Consider the following 18,566-nt stretch of genomic DNA (forward strand, 5'->3'; position numbering starts at 1 on the left):
CTTCTAATCATAACCATATACTTTATTCTTAGAAAGGAAAAGAATTATATTGATGCCTGCTTACCGGCTATGGTATTCTATGAACCAATATTTTCCCTTAGCACCTGAAATAATGGTATTATACTAAAGGCAAAATTGATCCATTCATTTCCTCTTGTCGTTATTATGCACCTGAAGTTCGGACTGACAAGAGGATTATTTAAGTGCTTTCAATATCATCCTCATCCTCATCATCACCCATAAGTGTGCACAATGCTTTAGAGTATGCAAGGGGACAGGTCCCTGCCCCAAAGAGCTTACAGTCTAAAAATTGGCACAGGTGAAACAACAGAGCAAAAGGATAGGCTGGGGCAAATACTGTGCAATTATCTGAGTTGCATGTGCTTTGGCTTGGTTACAGGCTTAGTTACAGCAGCAGCTGTTCCACTGGACGAAATGGCAAATGGTGGGCAATTTCGTAATTGTTTCTCCCAGCCTGTTTTTCTTAAAGAAGTGCAGCTGTAGTTGGCTGAAATCAGGAGCAGAGGAGCAGCAGCAATTGTCTGCTCAAAATCATGATCTTTTCACTTTGCAGGGGGGGGGGGGAATACAGGGAAAGGAAAGGGTTAAGCACCCTACCTTACTCTCTCTGATGCTCCACTTTTTGATTTTTAGCCTTTCATGGCTGCTTGTAATATTATTATTATTATTATTATTATTATTATTATTATTATTATTATTATTTTTAAAACCCACTATCAGTAGGAAGAATCATGGAACTGTACTACACATATCATTTGTCCCTTTCTCTGACAGAGAAGACTCTACCAGTCCCAGTGACAGCTTCATTTTATGCAGTACTCAGTTCATCAGATTCTGTCACCTGGCCAGCAGGTTAGCTATGCTCTACTTGCCTAATCTGTAAAAATGATCCCTGTGTCAAAAGATAAAAAATCCTTCTAATGAATGATGCAGTGCCCAGGGAAAGAACCATCTCCAAAGGACTGATGTTCTGCTTTTTTGGTTTTGAATTTTAAATTAAGGGATGTTAAGTTTAAGTACATTTATTATTGATCTGCAGCTCCTTGCACATAGAATGTTCTAAAGTCCAATAGTGCTTTAAATATCTTCTACTTATAAGAGCAATGATAGGATAATGGCGAAGATAAGAACTTAGTCCTAATTGGGGGGTGGGGGTGGACATTGCCTTTTCTTAAACTGTGATGTGGCAAATGTAAGTTTTAAGCAGCCAATGTCACAGTGCTTAATTCCTGGTAAAAGTAAGACAAGGGCTCAAGCCTTGGATAAAACATCCTTGAGAAATCTCTCCAATCCCCAGTGCTGAAGGCTCCTTCTTCAGTGGTTGGGCAAATGCACACCCAACATGCTCAGGGGCATTCAGATGTCCTAGGCTAGGGCGAAGCCTTGGCTTCAGAAACAGATGCTGAGGCAGCGACTTTACGTAGATTAAGCCCCACTCCTTTGCCTCTTTCTAAGGATGACACAGCCTACCGCAGCAAATAAACAAGTTTTCAAAATAATATGCAAATTGGTTTGCTTCAAAGGCTGCCTGCTGTACATTAGCAAGACAAAGATGCCAGGGAGGTTTAAAAAAGGATTTTGTCTGAGAGCAAAAGAGCATTTTCTTTCTCAAATGACAGTTGTAGGCATTCTTGGTAATAGGCTCCATGTGTGCCTGTTTGTCTAGCTGTGACCCGAGCTTGTGCGAGAAAAGCAAACCCATAAGACAACTGTTCCTTTTGCTGTGATGGCTTTGGACCGTGTCACTCAATTTCCTCTTTTTGCTGTCACTTGGCATATGCAAAGAAGAAACAAGGGGAGGGAGCCCCAATTCCCAAAGGACATTTTTACACAGGTGGAAGGATCCAGTCAAAGATGATGACCGATCTCCCCACCACACACACGCACACACACACAATCCACCTCACGCCCACGCACCCACCCACCAGCAAAGCATAATGTTGTGCTATTTTTGGTAACAAGAAGAGGGCCTCCCCTCAGACGAGAGAGAAAGGGAGAGCGCCGTGTATTTTCTCAGTTGCGTCACTTTGCAACCTAAAGCTGTGTTGTGCTCAGTGTTTCTTTGCGGTGATGCAAGCCCTCTTCTGCTTCTACAGCTGGTTGGATTTTCCTCCTCCCTGCCTTCACAGCACCTCGCAGGTTCCCTCTCTGAGAGCGCTACGCTGCTTGAGTGAATAGAAAGAAACATACAGCTCAGCTGCAGGTTTCCCAGCTACAAAAAAAGAAAGAGAGAGAGAGAGAGGAAACATTCAGAGGGAAAGAGACAGAAAAGAGCTGGAGAAAGAGAGAGAGAGAGAAATATATTGCTGTGTCTTAACAAGAAAGACATTCAACGGCTGAATAAAAAGGTGCGGGGGGAAAACCCTGTTCATGTTTTGGGATATCATTCTTTCAACTGGCTGGAACCAGAGTGGATCAGAAGAATGGGAAATGCCAGCAAACCCTTTAGAAGAACTGCTTCTTTCCTATGCTTTTTCTCTGTACTGTTGCTGACTGAAGGGAGCAAGACAGGGAAGACAACATGTCCAGCTTGGTGTATTTGTACCAAAGATAATGCTTTATGTGAAAATGCCAGAGCTATTCCGCGCAGCGTTCCACCTGACGTTACCTCACTGTAAGGGCTGTAAGCATTTGGTTCTTTTAATTTCTGTTTAAAAATTGAGCCAGCATGTGTGGTGTTTTCAGTGCAGACTGAGGGGTGTCTGCAGTCGTGAATACCTACAGCATTCAAAACCCGGGAGCCGGGCATTGAGGGGGGGATGTGCTTAATGTTGTTCTCTCTGAATGCAGCTAGAACATCTAATTTACAGTATTTCTTTTTCTGAAACTTGTAGCATCCATTTTCCCTTTTTGTGGAAATAATGTAAATCCTTGTGATGATGACAAGAAATGGTCCTTTGAAGTGGTAAATAACTATTCCAGGAGCTCACGTTAATGTAAGGTCTGTTTTCTTTTCCTTCTAGTTCCTTTGTGAGATCGGCTTTTACTAAAATCCCAGAAAGGAGTTTTGTCTTCTCACCATCTCTGCAACTTCTGTGAGAAAGATTTATATCATTGTTACTTGTTATGAAACATGTGTATCTAAAGTAACGGAGCTTTAGTACTTGTTCTATAAGAAATAGTGCAGATCAGTTATGTAACAAAATGCACCCTAGCGATTCCATTAAAGGTAATTAAAGGTGTGTCATGCCTAGTTGGATATATATATATATATATATATATATATATATATATATATATAACTTTATCTTCCTCTTTAATATTTGTTAATTGCTGTTATCTTAATCATTATTATCTTCATTGTGCTTACTTGGCAATATTATTTGGCTAGGCTAAATTTAGATGCCTGATTATAATTATGTTCCCACATTGCGTTCCTAAATCACATGTATTGTATTTCAAAGGCCTGACTGTACTAATGGGTCGTAATTATTAATTCCCCACACTTTTAAAATTTGGTACTGGTGGATGTTAAAGTCTAAGAGTTGTTGCTGACTAAATAGGCTGGCTGTTTTCAGAATCGAGACCTGAATTTCAATGGGACAATTCTGCAAGCAAAACCCGTAATGTTTGCTTCGGTAGAGGTTTAGCATTTCCCACAGATATTTCTTTAGATAGGGACTGGATTTGCCCCCTGTTCTCCATCACAACAGAGACCTGGAGAAAAACTGAGGTCAGTTGATGTTTTGTGCAGTAGGGATAGCTCAGAAATATGTCTGTTTTGAATGTATACTTTGTGTGAAATAGAGACACCTATAAAGGATGGCCCTTACATATGACTGATTTGGTTCAGAAACCTGTCGAGAAATCTTCTCACTCATTTTTTAAAAAAGAAAATAGTGTGTGTGTACATGATGGTAGCATAAACGAGATGAGTCAGCCCAGGGCATAATTTTGTTTGGCTACTAAGCATTACCTTCTGTTGGAACATTACATCTATTCAGTTCAAATGCTGATGCCCTGATAGTTGACGCTATGACCCTTCCTGTTCTTGTCTACTGTCAAGGGAGCTGATAAGAAGGCATGCGCACAGCGAGTAAGGTTTTGAATCCAGGACAAATGAGTAAATATAGTTACCATGGAAACCTTTATGTTGCCCCTGTACACATTATCCCACACAAGCTTTTTTGGAGTAAGAGCATATTACAAAAAAGAGAGAGAGAAAGAGAGGCATAATTCACACATCATCTGTGCAGGGGGAAAGAGACGGTTACAGTTTTTGTATTTGGTCGTTTGTGTGCCCATAAAGGGAAAGGCACATCATGAGTTTGCCATTTAGCTGTGAGACACCACCTGCACTGCCATCCGGCTATGTGGTGCAAAGAACATGCGAGGTGGCCCATCTCAGCAGGCTTTTCAGCGAGGCGGCACGTTTCCTTGGCTCCCAGTGTACTTGCTCTGAAGGCCTTTTTGCAGGTGGAAAAGCAGCATATACATTTCAGTATAAACAAACCTACTCCATGCTTTTGAAACACCAAGAGTCCAGACGCTCACTTACAAACCTAGAAGCACAGATTTCAGCTCTAGGTGTATGTGCATTGTAATAACAGTGGTGCTAGAGCAATGCAAGATAACTGCATCACTCTTAATCTCAAGGCCATGGGTTTGAGCCCCGTGTTGGGCAAAGGATTCCTGCATTGCAGGGGATTGGATGAGATGACCCTCGTGGTCCCTTCCAACTCTACAGTTCTAGGATTCTAGGAGTCACCAACCTTTCTGGGCTAGTGAGCATATTTGCATACCGGAGAAACTGTTCTGGGCATCACACCGCAACCTAGTTTAGAATGTCTAATTTCAGCTGGGGAGGGAATCATGTGTCTACCAGAGAAGGCCAAACATGTGACCCCCAGTTACACATCAGTTCTCATCTTAACTATTTCTTCTTCTTCTAGAGCTTATGCCATACAGGTCTTCTTGACTAAAATTGTTTCTGTTCCGTTAGACCATTACCTGTTGGAGTTATTTTGGAAGGCCAGGTCACTGGTCAAAAGAGAATAGGTTTAGGTCCTTCACAGGTAACATAAACATTGTGGCTTTCAAATCCTGTAGTATACAGTATAGAGAAATGTCATGATACCTTACAGAGATTGTAGCTTGAAGTCTGCCAAGTGGGATGCATTTCCCGAGTAATAGGTTGAAGATATAGCCAGGAGGGTAGGAAGCACACTGCCAAGGGCTGCGCTGGAAGTACGTAATGCAACATACATAGACTGCATTCTTAGTAGCATTTGCTCTATGATCTCCTGACAGAGCCCAAAGGACACATAGAGCTGGAAGGATTCCAAAAGATTGTCAGAACTAACCTCCCATTGTAAGATTAGACCATCTGCATACCAACCCTGCACAGATCACCCCACACAACCCATGGGTGAACACAGAAGGGTCCCCACAGAACAGGTCGCTCCAGAATGTGATCCAAACAGTGAGCCCAGACTACAATCAAGCTAAACTGGTAGGCATGACACGGCTTCTCCTGCAACAAGTTCATAACAGAAAGGGTGACAAGGATTCAGGGAGTTTCTTAGAACATAGTGGAGCTTCACTGAGCCCATTCCTCTTCCACTCTGCATTGCTCAGTTAGCTGGTCATGAAATGTAGGAGGCCTTTCGGTGTGGTCTCCAGTGCAGAGCAAGGACCTGTTTATTTGATCCTGATTGGTTTGCTGGGAGGCTAGATGATGTTGCATCAAGCTAGTGTTATCCCACACTTTCTAGTGTTTTCCCTTATCACTTTCCTTATTGTGTAATGTCCAGTTTTGCAGGGGAGGCAGGCTTGTCACACAAGAGGTCCAAAACAGTTTTAACTGTGCAAGCTGAACTTGCTGGAATGTGATTGAATCCCACCCCAATATACCAATAATCTGGAAGCAAACAGGAAACAAGGGAAGGCCTAGCCAGTGCACCCATAGAAGGGTTTGGGCACATGGATAGTGGTCTTTCAGTCCCAGCAAGGCTTTCCAAATGGAAAAAAAGCACTGAGTCAGGCATGTATTACTCTCAGGATATAGGCATACAAATCATTCCAGCTGGAAAAATGGACATTTCCCTCTGTTTTTACTTGTTTCCTTGCCCCTCTGGTTCTACTGCCCTCAAGAGGTCTAGTCATCTTGCTCTTTCTGCTCCAGCATCGGTAGAGACATCATAATAATTATATCTGTGGGACTCCTCAGTCAGAATGAATTATAGAAATTAGTCATACACGTTACATAATTTTGACCCATTGTGAGCCTAGAATATATACAAATCCCCATACAGAATGTCCCCTACTATCTAATCTATTGAATCATGAGCCCTATTCCTGTGTTCCTCACATGCAAATCCAGTTGTAGACTGTGCTCCATAGACCCTCCTGTCACTGGCTTCTTTGCCTCTCACACACAGAGGGCTGAATGTCTGCAGTGAGGTCCCTTTTCGACTTGTGTAGGGGCTCACTTTGTGATTGAGAACCCTGGAAGGTCAGTGTTCTAGATCATGTGATGACCCTACCTGAGAAGAGAAGGCTCCCTACTGCAGAAGTTCTGACCCCAACCCATGGTGGCTGACAAAGTTAGCCATAGCAACGAGGCAGAAGGCATGGGGCCAGGGAGCATGCCTCTGCTGCACAATTCAGATTGCATGTGTGGCAGTGCCTGAATAGGGCTACAGAATCATATGCTGTGCATATTCTTTCCTTCAAAGAATTCTGGGTACTGTAGTTTACTCATCAAAGTTACAATTCCCAGCATCCCTTAACTAACTACAGTGCCCAGAATTCTTTGAGGGAAAGAATGTGTTTTAGAGGTATAAAGGTAAAGGTACCCCTGCCCGTACGGGCCAGTCTTGACAGACTCTAGGGTTGTGCGCAAACACTTCCGGGTCACGTGGCCAGCGTGACGAATAGGTAAAAGAACAAATAAACAAAACATGCCCCCCAAATATTCTATAAATGTCTCTAAAATACTCATGGTTGTTTGACAGCAAGAATTGTTGCTAGTAGCTGTCGGTTGACTACTAGTAGTTGATTTGCCTTTCTCCAATCTACTGCAGTCATAGATGATTAACAGTTAGGGCAAAATCCTACCTGAGAGTAGGGATAGAAGAACCTGCCCGTTTTGGTTTGCTTAGTTTCTCATTTTTCTAGTCTTAAATTCAGTTCTCTACAGTGCTGAAACAGCTTGCATTTTTAATTAAAAAATCCTCATGAAAATTCTTCAGCATTTTGGCATGAATTTCCCTTAATAAACATATTTTTAACTAATGTTCACATTTTTGCAAACATTTTATTCCAATTTAATATGCTTTTGCATTTTACTTTCACTAATATAGTCATTTTTATCTGCACTGTGCCCTAATATATGCATTTTTGCAAAATTCAAGTGCATGTTGATTTTGAAGGATGGATATGTTTCAGTTCTTATATTGCCTCAGAAAGTGTGAATTTTGATAGATTCAGCTTTAAATGCAAACAGAATCAAATTTCTGTCTCATCCCTATCTGGGAAGGAAGTTACTTGAAAGTAAACACTCATTCATTGCTAGTCTTGGGAACAGACGACCCTTTGGCCATGACACCTTCCTCTTCCTGGAATAATTTTTGCTGAGGAGGGTAGGGAGTAATATTAGGCTTGCCATATGTCCGCAAAATTCTGGACATGTACAGAAATCAGATGTCTAAAATGGCGTACGGAATTTCCAGAACATATGGCAACCTGAGGGGTTTTTTTCAGTTTTCTGTGTCCCCTCCCCTTTTTAAATATTCCAGGGGAGGCTGCGCCCCAGCATCAGTGGAAGTGACAAGAGGTCACTTCCCTTGGCTGGAGAGGGACAGAGGGAGGGGGAGGGAGGAAGGCGGTCCAGCAGCCTAGCTGCCCATAGTTTTTTGAAAAAGGGACTCCGTACCAGGGGTGTCCCCATGGGTGACTCAGTCGCAGTGGCGGAGGTAGTGAGAGAGGGTCTGCAGCTGGGCAGTTGGGAGCTGCTAGCACAGCCACCTTGCCCAAGGGGTACATGGACACAAGGGGTACCACCTCCTTGTGTTGCCAGGGCGGCCTGCAGCTGCTCTGGGCCACCATCCCATTCCAGCTGCTGCACTATAGAGGCAGAGATGGGGGCCAGGCAGGTAACGGGGGGGGGGAGCGTGATACCACAGGAAAGTGTTTAAACAAGACCTGGATAGGCCTGGATAGCAAGGGCAACAAACTGTGAGGAAGGGGGACAAAACCAGCTGTGGTACGTTCGAGGTTGCGGGGGGAGAAAGGTGGCAATGCTTCACTACATGTTTCCGAGGGCTGTTGGGAGCCTGGGCAGGTTTGTGGGGGTGTGGTTTAGAGGAAGGTTAGGTGGGGGGGCATGTTGGAAAAAGGGGTGCATTAGGGCCTGGCTGTTTTCATTGGGGGGGGGGTTCCAGTATCTAATAATCTTCCTCTTGGAGATGCTGTGGAGGGTGGTTTTTTGTTTTTGTTTTTAGGGGTTTCCTGAAAAAAGCTCAACAACTTTGGGGGTGTCAGGAATTCTACTACTTGAAATATGGCAGTCCTAAGTAGTATAAGCTTTCAGGTGCTGTCGGTCCCCCAACTGGCACATGGGGCCAAGTTTCACTTCCTCCAAGTCCAGTAGAAGATGCCATGTCAATCATATCAGACAAGGTGTTCTCCAAATAAGAGCAAATAGTAAATACTTGTGCTCCAAGAAATTTTTAAAGGTAGAATGAATTAATTATTCCAAACCCTTGTCATATAGATCAAATTTAAGTTCAGAATTTTTTTAATGCATGTTGAAGCTCCATTGCATTAAATTACATAAATTACATTATGTTGTTGTTGTTTAGTCGTTTAGTCGTGTCCGACTCTTCGTGACCCCATGGACCAGAGCACGCCAGGCACTTCTGTCCTCCACTGCCTCCCGCAGTTTGATCAAACTCATGCTGGTAGCTTCAAGAACACCATCCAACCATCTCATCCTCTGTCGTCCCCTTCTCCTTGTGCCTTCCATCTTTCCCAACATCAGGGTCTTTTCCAGGGAGTCTTCTCTTCTCATGAGGTGGCCAAAGTATTGGAGCTTCAGCTTCACGATCTGTCCTTCCAGTGAGCACTCAGGGCTGATTTCCTTAAGAATGGATACATTTGATCTTCTTGCAGTCCATGGGACTCTCAAGAGTCTCCTCCAGCACCATAATTCAAAAGCATCAATTCTTCGGCGATCAGCCTTCTTTATGGTCCAGCTCTCACTTCCATACATCACTACTGGGAAAACCATAGCTTTTACTATACGGACCTAAATTACATTATACTGTCATGTAAAGTTTGCATTTTATCACATTGCTAAATGTATGTTAAGCATAAAAAAAATGTTTAAGCTGCAGTTTTAAAGACTGAACCGTACATTGAGTTGGTTCTAACGGTTACCCAAGTGGAAGGCAGCTTATACAAGAAACTTTTCTCATTCTGTCCTGCCCCCTAAAATGCCTTTCAAGAGAGTTGGAGGGCCTCCCTGAACAGCCACATGGAACTGTCATGCAAGAGGGGAACCACCTGGAAGCTTGCATGAACAGAGATATTTCATTAAGCCTCACCTACACAGCCACGTGGACCACTGCTGCAGATAACATGAAAAATATTTACCATAGTAGCCATATTTACCATTGAGAAACAGTTAAATTACACACTTGATTCCTTGTGGGTTCAGAAACATATGTGGATCTGAAAGAGTTTCTCCATTCATTTTACAGTGCAGTACTCAGAAGTAGGCCTCATTGAAAAGGGCATTGAATAGGGCATCCTTTATGGAAAGTAAGCATAGGATAGCAGCTTACTTAGGGCTGCCATAAGTCTGCGGACTTTTGCCAAAGTGGACATATGACAAGCAGGGTGATAATTTTTCCGGGGGAGATGTTGTTCTTTGAGGAATATGGCAAGTAAATCAGAAAGCCTGTCCATTCAAAAGCTCCCATGTGCAGCTGAGAGCACAGATGAAGCTCTGGAATTGGGGCCACTTATGCAGACTTCACATGCCAGAATCAAAACTTTGAACATCCAAGCAAGGCCGCAGTATATTTTTGAATGCACAGGTAATGATATCAAATGCACAATGAGCAATAGTGAGAAACCATAGGGAAACACCATCATTTCAAATAGCCACACATTTATAGATTACTATTAGCCTATTTCCCAAAGGTTCTAATGAACTTATGCCAGTTTTCCAGCTTAGGATCTGGGCGTTGTCTGCTTTTGTATTACAATATTTCCCTTGGGTTGTCCTTATGCAGGAGATAGAATATGCCTCCTGGGATCTGTGGTTCTTCATCTTTAACTTTAACCAAGAACCAGCAAGGTGGCTGTTAAACATCTGTTCCAACAGCATGTCACTGTTTAGTTATTTTTTGCTTTATATTTCTTTACACAGGTTATTTACAGCAAATACATTTGATGTCATTAGCGGTGATGCCTTCATGGGCCTTCCTCATCTAGAATATTTGTGAGTTGAAAAAATAATGTGAAAGATTTATTGAGAGTGGTTGTGAGCTTGAGATAGAGAGATTCCTTTGACCAAGCTGCCTTTATGACCCATTGCAGGTTTATAGAGAACAACAACATCAAGTCTCTTTCAAACACTTCCTTCCGAGGACTGAAATCTTTAATTCACCTGTAAGTAAAAGTGTTCGTTTTATTCCTTGCCATCTTTACAGAACTATGTCAATGACATATTTCTTTTGAAGATGTTAACCAGCTAAAGGTTTCGGGGGTTGATTACCTGTTTTGCCATTAATCAATTGATTATACAATTAAACAGGCAATTGCCTAATGTATCATTTAATAATTCACATTCTGTTCTGTGAGTAGTGTTAGTATCTGCAGCTTGGATCCAAGGAATCAAGACACTGCTTTGCATATACAAGGAAGCTTTGAGCTTGACTTTTGTTTCACCCCCTGAACTGCCCTCCATGGCAAGATTTTAAACTTAAAGAAGGTTCAAAAGCAATTTGTGATATTGTGGAGGTGTGCCATGCAGTGGGGGAAATTAAACAGTTCCACTGGGTATGCCCAAATCCTTGGGTAATCCTAAAGTAACTCTTTGGATCTCAGCCAGTGTGATCCAGGCATTAAAGTTTATGCATAAGGTCTTTTGCATACATGAATGAAACTATCAATCTCTTGGCATGCTTCATGGTCTGCAATTTGGAGAAAAGTGAATAACACACAATAAAATAGCACATTTTCTTCTTCTCCATCCACCAGCAACTTAGCCGCAGAAATACTGTTAAAACTTCACCCTAAAATGAAAATTGTGCAAGTCAACAAGCATGGGGTGTCAGTGTTTGCATGGGGTTCATATCTTTGGGATTGAATCTAAAGGGAGAAGTGCTAGTACAAAACAATGTTTCACAGTCAAATTACCAACATTAGCAAAAACCAAATTTATCTATACTGTAAATCATATGTGAAAAATGCTTTCTCCAAATAAGGTTACTTTCAGAATATGGGAATGCACTAGAACTACCACCCCCATCCCCAAAGTCTTTTTTTATTTATTTGAATCATGCATAAGTAATATAAAATAATGGAAAATTTTGATATGAAAACAATACGGTATTTATTTAAGACATTTATATACCGCTTAGTTATTCACATTTCTAAGTGATGTACATAAAATCAATCCACAGAAAATGGGACAGTAAAACAATGTATACCATCATAAAATGAAATTTTTATTGTAGTTGTTAAATTTATAACTACATCACATACATACATTCAATGATCACAGGGTAGTGTATGATTTAAAGCCAGCAATAATAATACTGTGTGTGTAAACATCATAAAATTAGGCTCATATTGGTCAATGAACTAATTGGCACAGTCCAAGAAGCTAAAAAAATAGGCATATCCTGATGCCTCATCTTCTTTCAAACTTTCAAGTGAAAAAAATTCATCTTTAAAAGATCCCAAAAAAGACAGTATTGAGAAGGGGGAATCACATTTCCAGTGGGATGACATTTGATTATGGAACAGGACTTGTGGTCAGTTCAATCCCTGCTTCATCCCATAAATATATTATCAGATATATCATGTTCAAGTACAATGTATATAGATGTAATCAGTAATCCTGTGGTCCTCCGGATGTTGTTGGCCTCCAGTTCTCATCAGCCCCAGCCAGCATAGCCAATCAGCTGGGACAATGCACATTGCAGCTGAAAAACATCTGGAAGGCCACACATTCTCCATCCCTGTCTTCATACTACTAAGCGGGGGGTGGAATCCTTGGGCCCCTCCTTTCCTTCTTTTCCAGCATGGTCACAACAAAGAGATCAGAATCTTTCACTTCCACGAAACGAGGTTCTTTATTACGTTGACTAAAACTATGGTGTGCTCAAAGAAGCCAAGATTAAACAAACCATAGTTTAACAAGTATCTTCATTCATTTCAGACATAAAGAGTAACTCTAGCTACCGGTAATTTAAAAGTAGCAGCAGAGATTTCTGATCTCTTCTTCAATGCCCTGTGAGAGGAGCGAGAAGCACATGAGTTTGGGGCTCAATGCAGTTTGTGCATGTAACACTAATCCATAGTTTAGCATTAGGTCTGAACTGGGCCATTATATTCCTGTACAGCACAGCAAATAAATTTGTGATAATGTTCTGTGAAATTACAGCAGCTGATTAATTTAGTTCCTGACACACTAGTTTCATTCAAATGAACTTTTACATAGAAGTATAATGATTCAAGCAGCTATTAAAAATATAATTATAAATTGGCTTCTTGACAGCAGAGAGCCATTTAATACTAAATATGCTTCAGACAATTTGTTTTCAACAGAAATGGATTTTTTTTTTTAAGTGTAGCAGCTTTGATTTGTTGAATATCACTTGGAGGGCAGCAAGGGGGCAGAAATTTGTATTTATGCATGGGATGAAAACTCTTTCTTGACATTTGTTGTTGATGGTTTTTGCTTAATATTGTGCAAGTCACCCTGGCTTGTTTTGGGTTGTTGTTTCTCAATTGAGGGGTGGGATATGTTAAATAAGCTAAATAAAATAACTTTGCATCTTTGAAAGTCTTCAGAACAATTAAAAGAAAGCAAAAAGTCACAGAGTTTGTCAAAATATTGACAGGGCATGGGAAATCTTCACATTCAACAATTGTTTTGGAGAGCAATCGGAAGTGCAGACATGATATTTTAACAAAGAACTGTTAAATAAGTTGCTCTGACAAATAATCCTTTAAAGAAAAACACTTCTTGGCATTTGCATAGCACTCCTTAATTGTTTGCCATAGAAGTATTTGATGAAACAGATTAGAAATGAATGAAAGGATGATCTTGTGCTAAGAATAAAACATTTTCTTTTGCAGGAGTCTTGCAAACAATAATCTCCAAACCCTCCCGAAAGACATATTCAAAGGCTTGGATTCTTTAACAAATGTGTAAGAAAGCTTCTTCATTTTAACACTATGATTTGAAAGACAAGAGATCAATGCTCACTTATTACAGAATAAGTACAGGTCTGGCCACTCATTAGGTGGGCGTGGTACGACAGATGCATTAAAACCATTGCTGCCAGTTGCATTGTCAATTTACATTCAGGCACCAACTGGTTCCATTAGGAGATATATTTTGCCTGTTACCAAACATCTCTCCAACCTACCAATTTTTTAAAGCTTCAAAAATGTATAACAAGATAGAAACGCAGTAAGCACCAGCAAGGACGAAGCTGCTGCCTAATTGTTCAATTGGCTGCATAGCAAGCAAATTACTTTGTTTTGAACCAAACCTTTCCAATAGATGAAGACAGTGATTGGAACACTGTCAAGGGTATTAACATCGTTTGTGTAATTCCACAGCCGAAAGTTGACATTTGAGACACAGTCGAAAACACCATGATTATATACAGGGAAAGTTGAAAAATGGGATAGACTGTGTGCCATCAAATCTCCCTTGTCAGAGAATAATAAAATCATATAGAGTTGGAAGGGACCCTGAGGGTCATCTAGTCCAAACCCCTGCATTGCCGGAATCCCAACATGCAGTCCTCCATCCATTTTTTTTAAAGCTTATTTTTATTAAAAGATTTTCATGTATAACAAAGATACATATGTAACATCTGTTTTCAGTTAATAAAGTCCTTTCTGCACGTCAGTTACATTCAGTATGAGACATTACTGTCCTAGGCATTGTGAGGTTGGCTTACACTGTACCCCATCCAATTTGAAACCATACCAGACCCTGCTTAGCTTTGCAAATGTGCTGGCAGTTTTATTGCTGCACTATTAGGAGGGCACAGTCACCAGTGTTTTAGTGGAGAGCATACCTGCAGGAGAGATGAGGCTTGGAGAGGGGAGGACATTTTCAGTGGCAGCCAGGAGCATCCCTGTGCTTGCAGAGTATAAGCTACGTTTACTAGGATCTATAATGTGGTGGCACCTACACTTTGGAACTCCTTGCCTGTTGATATCAAGCAGATGCCTTCACTATACTATTTTCGGCACCTGCTAAAAGCATTTTTGTTTAGATAAGCCCGCCCAGGTTTCAAGAATAGAGAATGTTTTAACTCTTTTAACTAATTCTTTTATTCCTTTTATTCCACTTTGAAGATTTTTTTGCAATCAAGCTGTATATAAATTTTACGGATTAAATAAGATAATAGTTATGAGTGGAATAAAATGGGAAAGTAAAGCATCAAGAGCCCATACTGAGAGCAGTGAGACTTAGCTGGATGAAAAGTGGGTTGCAATATCTGAACACACTTACAACCATAGCTGCAAATAAGTAAGAAATGCTCCCTTCTTATGCTGCTCTACGACCGTAATAAAGTGTTGATTGATTGATAAGTAAGAAATGGAAAACTGTTTCAAAAGCACTTGTACTGCACCTACAACCCCCGCCACTCCTTTCTCCTTCCGACAGGGACCTTAGAGGTAATGCATTCAAATGTGACTGCAAATTGAAATGGTTGGTTGCGTGGGTGAGCAGAACAAATGCAACAGTAGAGGACATTTATTGTGAAAGTCCTCCGGAATATAAGAAGCGAAAAATCAACAGCCTCTCTCCCAATGAATTTGATTGCATTATTACAGGTGAGTGTTCTAGCTGCCTTCCGTTGACTGCATTGATGGCATATTTTACAAGTCACTCTCGCCATATGCTATAGAATGGGGATGTATGGCACACCCCATGGGACATGTGTCCCAGCTCTACTAACCCTCTTCAAACCTCACCTTTAGATTCTGGAGCATGCTTAGCACCTAAAAGGGAATTGGATGTACAGTAGTACCTCAGTTCTCAAACTTAATCCGCTCTGGGAGTCCATTCGACTCCAGAAACCATTTGAAAACCAAGGCGCAACTTCCAATTGGCTGCAGGAGCTTCCTATACTCAAGCAGAAGTTGTGGAAGCCATGTCAGACCTTCGGCTTCTGAAAAATGTTTGCACACCGGAACACCTACTTCCAGGTTTGCGGTGTTTGGGAGCAACTCAAACTCAACAACTACACCGTTCGGGAACCAAGGTACTACTGTAGTTAGAATGATTCCTTCCCTCCCCATGCCCATTCCCTGCCTTTAGAACACCTCATTTTGGGCCATGTGTTGGTGGACATATCACATGCCTGCTGAGCTATCCACTGGCATGTGGACATGGTTCTGCTAGCATGCAGGTTTTCTGCCGGCGTGACACCTTGTCCACCAGTCTGTGCGTTAACTGCCCCCTCCCAGCTCCTCCCAGGTGATACTTTGGATTACTCTGGTAATTCTTCAGTTCTTGAGCTTTTTTAAAACAAACCAACCAACCAACAACAACCAAACACCCATGAAGCTTTGCTTCCACTCAACAACCATTCATTCCAGTAAAGAACTGAGTAACAGTGTTGAAACTTCCTGCGTTAGGTAATTTGCCCAGGTTAACAGAAATAAGGGACTTTAGAAAGTAACCACTGTCTGGGAACAGGAGTGCCATCTTGGCCCTGTGACTGTGGGTGCTTGGGGCTGTTGGTGCCAAGCAGTGTGCATGGCCCTGGCGTGAAAATTTGTTGGTGCCCAGCCCCTTCATGGAGAATTTTGTGGGTGCTTGAGCACCCAGGGCCCCAGAGAGCCGGCACCTATGTCTGGAAACCTTTTTTAATAATAATAATAGTAATAGTAATAATATATTAAAAAATGAGCATGTCTCCTTTTGGTGTGCCTTTTTTGCAGAATTTGTTGTTTTTCGGAAGCTGCCTTATCAGTCACTATCGGTGGACACATTCTCGTTTGAGAATGATGAATTTGTTGTCATTGCCCAGCCTTTTACTGGAAAGTGTATCTTCCTTCAATGGGACCACGTGGAAGGGACTTTTAGAAATTTTGACAACATTACGGGTATGAATGATTCGTCTCCACAGACATTGTGTTGCTACATGATCTAAATGCCACTTGATGATGAAGCAATCTTTTATCTCTTTTATACTTTTTTTATCCAGGGACGTCAGTGGTTGTATGCAAGCCTGTCATTGTCGAGAAAAACCTGTACATCATAGTTGCCCAACTCTTCGGCGGCTCCCATATATACAAAAGAGACGTGAATGCAAATAAATTCACTAAAATTCAGGATATTGAGATTCTCAAAATCAGAAAGCCTAATGACATTGAAATATTCACGATGGCGAAAGAATGGTATTTTGCAATTGCAGACAGTTCAAAAGCTGGAATCACCACTGTTTACAAATGGAATGGAATCGGATTTTATTCTGACCAGTCTTTGCATGAGTGGTATAGAGATACTGATGTGGAGTACCTTGAAATAGCTGGCAAACCTCACTTGATCCTGTCCAGTAGTTCTCAGCACCCTGTCATCTATCAGTGGAACAAAGGAACAAACAAATTTGTTGACCCTGTTGACATTCCAGATATGGAGGATGTTTATGCCGTAAAGCACTTCACTGTGAAAGAGGACATTTACGTTTGTCTAACAAGATTCATTGGCGATTCCAAAGTAATGAAATGGGGAGGTTCGAAATTTCTGGATTTACAAAGAATGCCATCAAGAGGGTCAATGGTATTCCAGCCTCTTCAGATAAAGAATTATCAATATGCTATTCTTGGAAGTGATTATTCATTTACTCAAGTCTATTTCTGGGAGGCAGGAAAGGCCAAATTTGTGAAGTTTCAGGAATTAAATATACAAGCTCCAAGATCTTTCACACACGTTTTTGTCGACAAGCAAGATTTTCTCTTTGCCTCAAGCTTTAAAGGGAATACAGTGATTTATAAACATATCATAGTGGACCTAAGTGCGTGACACACAGAGATTTTTGGAATCTGTTGTGAGGCTTCCTCCAATGATAACAAGGACCTAATGAACTAAATGCATGATGATGATTCTCTTTACTTCCAGTCTGCGGAATGCCTTTAACGGATCAGATTGCTAGAATCAAATACTACAAGTATCTTCATCCGTAAATGTCACGTCTAGTGCTGTTGGGAATTGCTTTTTTTTTAAGAAAAGACAAATTAAATCATTAATTATTCTTTGCAGTCACAATGGCTTGGATCCAAATTTAGTCATGCTTAAAGTAGACCCGTTGATATCAATGGTACATAGTACAGTGATGAGTAACTCAAGTCCCACTGATTCCAGTGGGTCTAGTCTAAACATGACTAAGGCTGCATACACACCATACATTTAGAGCACATTTAAAGCACATTCCCCTCACCCAAGAATCCTGGGAACTGCAGTTTATCTTTCACAGAGCTACAATTCCCAGCATCCTTAACAAACTACAGCTCACAGGATTCTTTGCCCGGGGGTGGGGGTCCTTAAAATATATCGTGTGTATGCAGGTAGTCTGGATCCAGTGCTCTGTAAATATGTAGTGAAACTCCATCTATCTTGGGGGGGGGGATCCAATAAGATGTAATTTTCCATTCTTCACCTATTTGAAAACTGCCAAATAAAACGTTTACATTTTCTTTCATATTCCAAATGGTATTTTGTTTCAGAATGATGTCATTTTTTAATGTACTTTTGCACCAATTCAGCAGTTTCCTAGGGATATTGAGGTCCACTGTGAGGATGCCACAAATGTAACACTGGACCTGGACCTATGTGGTTTGTTTGTTTTTAAGTTTGAAGAGCTGGTTTTTTTTATAATTTTTCAAAATTATGCAAATCAAGTCTAATTACATGTGCTGGTCCCAGGGGGGATAAGGTACTATTACCGTAGCCCAAGATCAGTCCAGAGTCTCTAGCAGGGTAGACGATCACTTGATGAGACGCGAGGTCCGAGACAGGGAGCCGGGCGGGGTAACAGGAACGATGGTAGGGCAGAAGCAGGAAGCCAGGCGAGGAACAGGAACACTGGTAGGCCAGAAGCAGGAAGCCAGGCGAGGAACAGGAACACTGGTAGGCCAGAAGCAGGAGTCCAGGCGAGGAACAGGTACACCGGTAGGGCAGCAGCAGGGATCCAGGCGAGGAACAGGAACACCGGAGAGTCAGAAACAGGAAGCCGGGCGAGGAACAGGCACACTGGGAGTGCAGATCAAGGACTGGGTAAAGCAGGTACTCCACAACGACGTTGCTTCCGCAACCTGGGACCGGGCTGCCT

At 41.5% G+C, this 18,566-nt stretch overlaps 1 protein-coding gene across 10 annotated transcripts in view; it reads left to right on the forward strand.

Annotated features, from left to right (window-relative positions):
• The window catches only part of LGI1 (leucine rich glioma inactivated 1), a 29,646-nt gene extending 12,180 nt beyond the window's left edge, over positions 1-17,466 (forward strand). For 4 of the 10 annotated variants that reach the window (XM_077930444.1, XM_077930446.1, XM_077930445.1 and 1 more), the window contains exons 3-9: positions 2,985-3,056; positions 10,400-10,471; positions 10,570-10,641; positions 13,342-13,413; positions 14,894-15,063; positions 16,177-16,341; positions 16,443-17,466. In XM_077930444.1, coding sequence (XP_077786570.1) covers positions 2,985-3,056; positions 10,400-10,471; positions 10,570-10,641; positions 13,342-13,413; positions 14,894-15,063; positions 16,177-16,341; positions 16,443-17,260 — 1,441 coding nt within the window. In that variant the 3' untranslated portion in view covers positions 17,261-17,466. Of the gene's footprint in view, positions 1-1,892; positions 2,645-2,775; positions 2,963-2,984; positions 3,057-10,399; positions 10,472-10,569; positions 10,642-13,341; positions 13,414-14,893; positions 15,064-16,176; positions 16,342-16,442 lie in introns of those variants that run through there. The other 6 variants (XM_077930448.1, XM_077930449.1, XM_028729765.2 and 3 more) reach the window with 5 other exon arrangements.
• The last annotated feature ends 1,100 nt before the right edge of the window (positions 17,467-18,566 follow it).

Source organism: Podarcis muralis, chromosome 6 (assembly GCF_964188315.1).
Source record: "Podarcis muralis chromosome 6, rPodMur119.hap1.1, whole genome shotgun sequence".
Taxonomy (NCBI): domain Eukaryota; kingdom Metazoa; phylum Chordata; class Lepidosauria; order Squamata; family Lacertidae; genus Podarcis; species Podarcis muralis.